Source organism: Silene latifolia, chromosome 7, assembly GCF_048544455.1.
Source record: "Silene latifolia isolate original U9 population chromosome 7, ASM4854445v1, whole genome shotgun sequence".
NCBI classification, from domain to species: domain Eukaryota; kingdom Viridiplantae; phylum Streptophyta; class Magnoliopsida; order Caryophyllales; family Caryophyllaceae; genus Silene; species Silene latifolia.
The window spans coordinates 125,820,347-125,830,271 of NC_133532.1; the positions used below are offsets into that span (position 1 = coordinate 125,820,347).

Consider the following 9,925-nt stretch of genomic DNA (forward strand, 5'->3'; position numbering starts at 1 on the left):
TCAAACTTAACTAAACGTCTAAACTCAAATACGAATTGAACTCGAGATTGTTTTGACCGAGCCAATTCCAAGAGTCGACGAAATAGGACACTAATTTCAACTCTAGCTCCCACCAATATAGAATTCAGTCTTTTTCATTGATTAGTTTGAAGAAAAGTCTATAAATGTAACAATCCACCAAAAAAATATCAGCAAATATAATTTGTTATTTCAGCTTAAAAAAGTTACGATAATTAATCACGCAAATAATAAAAATGTACCAAAATAATAACTTATTTGCATTTTTCCGAGTAATAATATTAATATTAATTACTATGATCTACAAAACAACATCGATGCCAACTCGATTAGGCCAGTATTGCTCAAACACCACAATGTTTGCCAATGGCAGTACATATCAAACCAATTTAAACACGGTTTTCCGTAATCTCGTCTCCAACGCCACTAATAACCCATCCGGGTTCTACCGTACCACTGTCGGAAATCCGACAATTGAAGTTGTCTATGGTCAGTACCTCTGCCGTGGGGACCAGAACATGGCCTCCTGTCACCAATGTGTCGTTACCGCCACCACAGTCGACCTCCCTAAGACATATTGTCCTAACGGGAAGACTGCGGTGATATGGTACGACGAGTGTATGGTTCGATATTCGAATGTGTCTTTTTTCAATACAATGGATCAATCTCCTGCAATGTCTTACAAGAATGGTAACAACATAACCGGAAACTCTACACAGTTCATGGAAATATTGGGGAATATGATGAATAATGTGATCGCAGTTCGAGCTCCAGAAGGCGGGCCCCTCAAGAAATTCGCAGTCGACAAAGCGTACTATTCCATTTTCGAGACTATATATGGGTTGGGACAGTGCACACCGGACTTGAGTCGCAGTGATTGTGACCAATGTTTGGTTTCATGTTTCGATAGGTTTGATGATCAATCTCGAGGTTTTCAGATTATGACGCCGAGTTGCCTTGTACGATACGAGCTTTACCCCTTCTTTAATCTGTCGTTTCTGCCACAATCGCCACCGTCTCCATCAATTGCTAGTAGTTCCAACCCTGTTATTATGCCAAGCCGCTCAAAAGGTATTTCATTTTCCGCTCATTTATCTGAATGATTTACGAATAGTAGAAATAGATAATTAGGTAAATAAACAAATGACCAGGACGTAGGGGTAAATTAACATTATCAACCTTACTAGATAAACTGAGTAAGTATTTTTCTTTTGGTGTAAAGAAAGCCACGAGGACGAATATGATGGATGCTGATGGGCTTTGAACCCAAGTCATGAGTACTACTGCTAATAAGTTACGAACTAAGCTAGCCACTTAGTTGTTAATTATTTACGTCGACTTAGTAACTATAAACCATAGCTAAATGAATTGTTGTGATACATGCTTTTAATGTGTGTAGGAAAGTTAAAAGTGTCAACAAAAGTGCTTGTTTCCATCATAGCAGCTCTGCTTGTCTTCTCAGTGGCATTATTTTCGATATGCATTTATCTCCTAAGAAAGAAAGCCAAGAAGGTTGAAGTGGTTACTAATGTAGAAATCGGTAAGGATAATCCCGTCTTCATTTACTAGCGATCCTATTTACATACAATGTAGGAGACGTTTTAGAAATTTTTTCTATGGAAGTAGCAAGTTTTAGCTCCTTACTTAGCTCTGATTGAAGTTTTGCAACGATTTAGTTGATCAAGATTTCAGCGCGGAGTCCTTGCAATATGACCTTCAAACTATTCTCACGGCAACAAATAATTTTTCGGATGAGAATAAACTAGGTGAAGGTGGATTTGGTAGAGTATATAAGGTAAACTCATACTAAACTTAGTCTCCATAGTTGAAACAGTATCCAATTATAAGTTTGAATTATTGGACCGTCTTATATGAAGATTTGTGTATTAGGGTACATTATCGGATGGACAATTGATAGCGGTGAAAAGACTATCTAGAAGCACTAGCCGAGACATACAAGCATTTAAAACAGAAGTTTTGGTGGTAGCCAAGCTTCAACATCGGAATTTGGCTAGATTGTTGGGATTTTGCTATACTGATCAAGCGAAGCTACTTGTGTACGAATATTTTGCCAACAAAAGCCTCGAAAATTTCCTCTTTGGTATGTTTGTTATTTCAATATTTACATTTAGTTTGAACTACGGCCTTTCATGTCATATTGAATGACCTAGTTCAAAGTTATGTAGAAATGATGTCTTGCCTATGATGTTTAGATCATGAAAATAGACGACAACTCGACTGGCAAAGGCGATACAATATTATAGTAGGCATTGCTCGAGGATTGTTGTACCTTCACCATGAATCTCAGTTCAGAATTATACACCGGGATCTCAAGGCGAGTAATATCTTGTTGGATGAAGAGATGAACCCTAAAATTTCGGACTTTGGCACATCAAGGATATTTGGTGCCGATCACAGCCAAAGCAACTATACAAACACGGTGGTTGGAACACAGTAAGTGATCGCTATTGATGTATTTTGTACCGACTGTTTCTTTGAAATGTCTATATATAGTTTGAAACGCGTGTAAAGTATAACGAAACAGAGGAACTAAGCTCCTAAATATGTATGTATTTGTTAGAGTATAAAATTGATCTTGGGGCGCCATTTTTAAAGGGGAATATTAAGCACCGGGTAAGAGGAGGCCTGTAAGGTTTTGGTTGAGATGGTTTCATGACAGTATCACTTAACCAATGATAATTTTGTAGTGGATATATGGCGCCAGAGTACGCGTTCCATGGGCGATTCACCATCAAATCGGATGTATATAGTTTCGGTGTGCTTGTTTTGGAAATTATATGTGGAAGAAAAAACAGTAGTTTCAGTCAAGCTAGTGATGCCAATGATATTCTAACCAATGTAAGTATCTACTTAATTAGTATGTTGCGGAGAAAAAAAATTGATCAAAAGTATAAATAATATAAAACTATAAAATATTAAATCTTTTATTGATGCTATTATTTGAGAATGACTTGACTCATACTATTATTTTATAAACAAAACTATATATCGTTTTGATTACTTTCATAACAAAAAAAAATTAAGAGAATTTATAAATACCACTATTATTTTATAGTTCAATTTTACTCAGTTTTCTTGAATAATTTTCCCAATTCATTTTTTTTTCTCATATCAAAATATAATGACGTGAAATATGAAAAATTAACGAGGTGTTAATTTAGCATGATTAAGTAATACAAAAATAAAAACTCTTTAAATACCACACATTTATTGCGCGGGATCTAAACTAGTTGTGATTAAGAGATTATGATATTTGCAGGCTTGGAAACATTGGGAAGCCGGAACGCCATTAGAATTTGTGGATCCAACAATAAGAGATTCATGTTCAAATGCCAGCGAGGTTATGAGATGCATACAAATCGCCTTGCTGTGTGTTCAACAAGCGGTTGGAGATAGACCAACAATGGCTAATGTCGTCCTCACATTGGATAGTCATTCTATTACTCTTCCGCTACCTGAACAATCGAGTTTTACAGCCCGGCCTAGAGTACAAAGAACCGTCTCTAACGAGATTGGTTCATATCATTCATCGAACAAACCAATACCCGTATCTGTGAATGATGTCTCCATCAGTGAACCTGAAGCTAGGTGATATAAATCGGAATTGCCAAGTGCAGGTTTATATGTTTTGATATTCTTTCGCTAAACTTGGAAACGACGGTGTTAATGTTGAGGTAGTTCGGAATTTAAGCACAAATAGGATTATACATCCACTTGTACTATAAGCATTGTATAACTAAGGTATAAGAATCCGAGCATATATGTATTCTTTCTGAGCTAATTCAAAGTTCATGTTTTTAATGTTTAAATGGATGAGCTCAATACTTTCTAATAAAGCTCATATTCTTTAACATAAAGCTCGGATACTTTATCACAAAGCTCAGATTCTACACCGTACAATATATACAACTGGTTATATAGTCCATAAATTGGAATTTAAGGGTCTTTGATTGTGCTCGTTTTGAATTGAACCGAAATTAAGTAAAAAAAAAAAGGGACCTAGTAAAATTGATATAATTCGGACAAAAATATTCCAATTCCAAACGGAAAAATAAATGAATTCAAACTGACGGTGGTGGTTGTCGTGGAGTCGTCTGTCATGGAAGGTTTTTGCTCTGCATCTGCTTTCAGACACAACCACCCAATTTGATTACATCTTCTGCACGATTTCGTCTATGCCAAAGTTTATCTTAAGCGCTTTTAATGTAGTTGTGGATTCTCTAAATCATTACAATTTCGAAAACATCTTCGCTTGTACTCCGTATTACTCCTTCTGTCCCGGTCATTTAATGTTCTTTTCCATTTTTGGTGTCTCAGTCACTTGTTGTCTTTTCTATTTTAAAAATAAACTTGATGAGTAATTTGATCATTCACACTCAGTTTGTTCCACTTGTCATTTAGTAATTGGCCACTTCCTCTTTCTTTGGTCTTTGTGTCGCCAAAACCAAAGGACAACAATTGATCGGACTGGAGGGAGTATTTTATTATGAACTGATTTTGATTTCCTTAGGTAAGCCATGTTACTGTCCGGATTGCCGCATCCTTTGACCGATAACTTAATGATAGGATGCAAGTGTGTATATATAATGAATATAAAACAGATGCAAAACCATTGAATCCGTTACACAATATTAAGCTCTAAGCATACTGGTTTTTCATTGACCTTGACTCTATAAATAATCGTCGATCAATTATACAAATGTCAAAATTAATACAATCTACAAAAAAATAATGACATTTTCTAAGAAATTAATCACCTTCATGATTATAATCTCAATAATCAACAAGCTTGCAATTAGTTCCGATAATCCTGAGATCTTAATTTCGACATCATGTTCAGGGAACTCAACCAAAGAATTGTTCCAAACTTACGACATGAACGTCTCACCTCTTCTTTCCGAACTAACTCTCAAAACCCAACCATCAATACCCGGCTTTTTCGCCACCTCTATCAGTTCATCCGGATCCACAGCCTATGGTTCTTACATTTGTTGGGGCGATATAGCTCCTGAACTTTGTCAAATATGAGTATTTAACGCAACACAAGCTCTTGTACAAAATTACTTCTACGAAGAATGCTTCGCATTTGGTAATTATTTGGATTCAAACTTATGTCTCGTCCACTACGCGAATCAATCAGTAATTGAGTATAAGAAGAAGTATGTTCTTGCCACGGGAAGTATAGGCGGAAAAGTGTCAAATTATTCGGCCTATAATAAAACTTTATCAACGACGATTGAAGGGTTGATCGAAGAAGCTGGATATGGGAATTGGAGTAGGACTAACCTTGCGACGAGGGTTGTTCCGGTGAATGGATCTCGAGTTGAAATTCATGTCCTAGTTCAATGTATTCCGGTTATATCAGCCGAGAATTGTAGTCGATGCTTGAAAGAGGTGTATGAATTTGTGCCTTCCTCTTGTGGTGGTACTCAAGGTGGATTTGGTGTTCATGCTGATTGTATTATTAAGTTTAGTAACCAATCTTTCGTCGGTAGTGCTTATGGGAGTTTAAATCCTAGTTATTTACATGTTTATTTGATAATGTTGTTTGCTTTGTACTTTTAATTTGACAGAAAACATCATATACAATGAAAGTAGAGCGCAATGTCACAATGTGATAAGTAAGTGTCGAAGTAATTATGTACACTCGATATATCATGTTATTGTTCATCTTGATTTAGTTGTATCGAACAATTATTCTTTGTATGGGAGATTTCATAGAAACTAGTTTAGTAATGCACAGTACTTAAAATTTAATATTTTTATAAAATTACTTATATAATATTGGTATCTTATACAATATATAGTATTGGAGATTTCATAAAAACTAGCTAGTCAAGTTGAGATAATACATCTTCAAATTCTCCAAACTCGGACAAAAGATTCCACACGGAAAAATAATAAATTCAATGAGTATATACAATCACATCAAAGTTAGCAGAAGTCATAGAATAATACTATCTAGTTTAACTACATCAATCATCTTGGGTTTGTGTTTAAGTCCGCGGTGACAGATTTCGAAGAAAATTGATCACTATCACTATGTTCTTCACCGGTTTTAAGCCTAGGAATGTTAAATTGAGGGAAGGACATCATTGGTGGTGATGGCAACGGAAGATCAATCAAGTCGACAGTTAGCATTAAAACCACATTTGTCATGGTGGGTCTTTGCTCTGCATCCGGTTGCACACATAGCAATCCAATCTGAATACATCTCTCAATGTCTTTGCTTGAATAACTTTTGTCAAGTTCGGGATCAACTAATTCAATGGCTCTCTGTTCGTTCCATAATCTCCATGCCTTTAATTCGAAACAAAGGTTAACTTAGTCAATATATGGTTAGCAGGTCAATATATTCAAGGTCGTATGTACGAAGTATATAATAACTTACATTCATTAGGAGGTCGTCTTGCGAATTACGTTTAAACATTCTATGGCCGGTTACTATCTCCAAAATCATGACTCCAAAACTATAAATATCGGTTTTGCTCGAGTATTCCCCTAGCAAACATTCCGGTGACATGTATCCTCTGCATACATAATCCAGTTATAGTTTCCCAGAAGAGTTGTTAACATCTTAATTATTCGGAACAAAAAAGAAGGCCAGACCATATGGAAGGATAAGACATACCGTGTTCCAGCTATGCGAATGGTGTTCCTAAAATTTTGTGTTCGTTCAAAGAGTCTTGCCAAGCCAAAGTCAGCTATCCTCGGGTTCATGTTATCATCCATTAATATGTTTTCAGGTTTAAGGTCACGATGTATAATTGTGAACCGTGAATCTTCATGGAGATACTGAAGACCTCGTGCAATTCCTACTATAGTGTTGTACCGTGTTGCCCAATCCAAAATTGGATGCTTTTCTCGATCTTAATTAAACCATAAAAGGAATAAGTCAGACAACCAAAAACACTTTCATAACAATACGTTTCAGAAGTTACGATTATAGTATATACCAAATAAGAAGCCGTCCAAGCTTGAATTAGATAGAAACTCATAGACGAGTAGCTTTTCCTCTCCTTCTGAGCAGTATCCAATGAGCCTAACAAGATTTTTGTGTTGAAGCTTAGCTAAAAAGCGAGCCTCTGCCATGAATTCCTTGGTACCCTGTCCCGAGCTATCAGAGAGCCTCTTAATGGCTAAAATCTTTCCATCCTCAAGGGTACCCTGTCGTTATATTGAAAATTCATTAAGGATTTCATAACCATTATTACCGCGTCATTTGAAAATTAAGGGAATCACGTAATACAATTAAGTTACTAAATAAAAATTTGTAAAATGATGGATGGGAATATGGGATTAAGGATTGTACCTTGTAAACACTGCCAAACCCTCCTTCGCCGAGCTTGTTTTCAGCTGCGAAGTCTCCGGTTACAGCCTTGAGAGTGGCAAAATCATAATGCACAACATCTTCTTCTCCAATACTGCCTACATCACTTGCTACTGTTTCATGACAACATCAATTAAAGCAGAGCAATAAGATTGGAAAGGATCGAAAAAAAAAAATTCATAAAGCAGAGAAACCCATAATCGGGACTAAATTATACTGTCCCAGTTCGGTTCAGTTTCATTCACTTTTCAGATCCTGACTAAGGATATCGATGTTTATATGTTTGATGTTAAAAGTAATAGTTTACCACGATGTAGCTTCGTTTGTGATGCTGGAGGTGCATTGTTGCTCGCTTCCTTGGGCCTTTTACCGCGCATACATATACACAAAACAACCGATAAAACTAGGAATCCAACTGATGCGCAAGACGCTACTGCTGCAATGATCGCCATCTTCGCTGATGGTGGTGATATAATGGCGCGGGTTTGTATTATTGTTGGTGGAGGTGTTAGCGATTCTACAATTTTCAAATTCCATTTAAAAATAATTATTGTCGATATAGTTTACCGCGAAAGTGTTAATTAAGTCCTTTAACTTTGTTCAATTGTTGAATTAGGAGTTTATCTGGATCAATTAAGCCCCTTAAGTTCCAGCAAAAGTGAAATTCAACCCCGATTTTAAAGTTTTTACAATAATTTTAATTAAAAATATTTTATATTAGTTTAAACAATTTATTAAATACTAGAAATTACTAATTGCAACTTTACGAATTTCTACATAATTTATTAATCATTGAAGAAAACTTTTACATACATATTTAATAAATTGTTTATAATTTATATAGTGTATTCATACATAAATACTAATAAATTGTCTATATACTATAAAATTCCAAAAAAAAAAATCTCAATATTTAATATAAATATAAATATAAAAGTTTTAAAATTATAAAACAAAATATTTTATATTTGATAAATTGTATTAAAAGTGATTTTAATTTAAGATTTTGGTGAAAATTAATAACATGGGGTTGAATTTCACTTTTTGTGGAACTTAATTGCTCTAAATGATACTTACGGGCCTAATTTTACAATTGAACAAAGTTAAGGGACTTAATTAACACTTTCGCGTATAATTTACTGTCAAACTTTATGAGAGGAGCATTACAGTAAAAAAAAAAAAAAAAAAAAAAAAAAAAAAAAAAAAAAAAAAAAACTCACTTTGATCGTCGGCCGGGCTAGGAACCAGAGACGACACTGGTTCATCATTCAATATAGGTTTGCTTCTATTATACCATAACTGACAACTCGGGTAGTAGACCACGACATGCGCACTTGCAGGGCAATATTCAGTCATTATACGATATGCAAGCGCAAGACAATTAGTGCAATCAGAAGGGTTAATATCAGGTGTGCACTGTGCAAAACTGAACAACTGCTCCGATACTACTGACCAATTAAATATGCGAGAAGCGAAACGTCTGGGAGAATAAGACGCGTTCTGGATTAGGCCATTCATTTCATTTTTGAGTACTAGACCAAACTCAGCAGAGTCTGTTTCATTGACGTTGCTTTTCACATACCACCCAGGTTGGGTCGTGTTGTCGTACAAAGAGAATATGTTGCGATCTGAGTATCGCAACATGCACTCCTTGTACCATATTAGACTTTCTTTACCTAAAGGGCACTCTTCGCCTATCAATTGTGTCGCATCCTTAACACATGTGTGGCAAACATCAAAACCAACATCAAATCGGCATTGGAATAAGCCGTACACTCTGTCACTCCCATCACCAACCGAGTTATTATAGAACAATTGAGATGTTTTGGCGGTGAGACTGCTGAAAAAGAGACCGAGGTTTTTATCAAAAACACTCCCCTCGGAGTAATTCGAACTAGTGTAGTTACAATACTTCGCTACAGGTGTGAATTGACCATCAACTGTGATTAAAAATCGATAAATCGAAAGAAGTGAAAGTACAACAACAATTTTTAACCCCATTACGAGAGAAAAAAAGATTGATTATGTGCAATGGTGTCGCTAGAATTGGCGCTCACCTCTGCTGAAAAATGAAAATTTCGAAAATTTTCTTGCTGAAAATTTTCGCCCCCTAACTGCAAATCCTGACTCTGCCACTGATTTATATATGTACTTCTTTTTAATTTGCAAGGTAAACAGTTGATTATTATGTATTATTATGGCTTGTAAAGTACTTTCTAATCAAATCTTTACAAGACAAGGTATTATTGTTAAACTTGTTTATAATTTTTCATTTAAGTCAACCACTATATATATAGTTTGACATGTAATATTTGGTGCAATCAAGGCCGTCTTTACGTCGAGCTCTAGCTAACCGAGGACGCAGACGAAGAACAAGCCTTACTTTGATCAAATCTACTGTATTTGCTGTTATTATTGTACTGTTTTTCCAATTTAATCAAGTCAACAACATTCATTTTGGATAAACAAGTACAAGCGTTTTGTCAATTGGACTATTGGAGTTGCAAGAGGTCAACAAAAATAGATTAATGAAACAAGTTGTTGTTAAATATATGT

General features: G+C 35.4%; 2 protein-coding genes across 2 annotated transcripts; one reads left to right on the forward strand and one right to left on the reverse strand.

The window, feature by feature from the left end:
* Positions 1–236: 236 nt before the first annotated feature.
* Positions 237–3,820, forward strand: LOC141593030 (cysteine-rich receptor-like protein kinase 25). Its single transcript, XM_074413963.1, has 7 exons — positions 237–1,089; positions 1,418–1,558; positions 1,695–1,813; positions 1,909–2,119; positions 2,232–2,472; positions 2,727–2,877; positions 3,299–3,820. The coding sequence occupies exons 1-7, from the start codon at positions 255–257 to the stop codon at positions 3,629–3,631; spliced, it is 2,031 nt and encodes a 676-aa protein (XP_074270064.1). The 5' UTR covers positions 237–254; the 3' UTR covers positions 3,632–3,820.
* Positions 3,821–6,018: 2,198 nt separating this feature from the next.
* On the reverse strand, positions 6,019–9,370 carry LOC141590742 (cysteine-rich receptor-like protein kinase 25). The gene is made up of 6 exons (XM_074411304.1): positions 8,590–9,370; positions 7,352–7,482; positions 6,996–7,206; positions 6,671–6,908; positions 6,431–6,569; positions 6,019–6,339 (listed from the first exon to the last, which is right to left on the reverse strand). Exons 1-6 carry the CDS (start codon positions 9,368–9,370, stop codon positions 6,019–6,021), a joined length of 1,821 nt encoding a protein of 606 aa, XP_074267405.1.
* Positions 9,371–9,925: the final 555 nt, after the last annotated feature.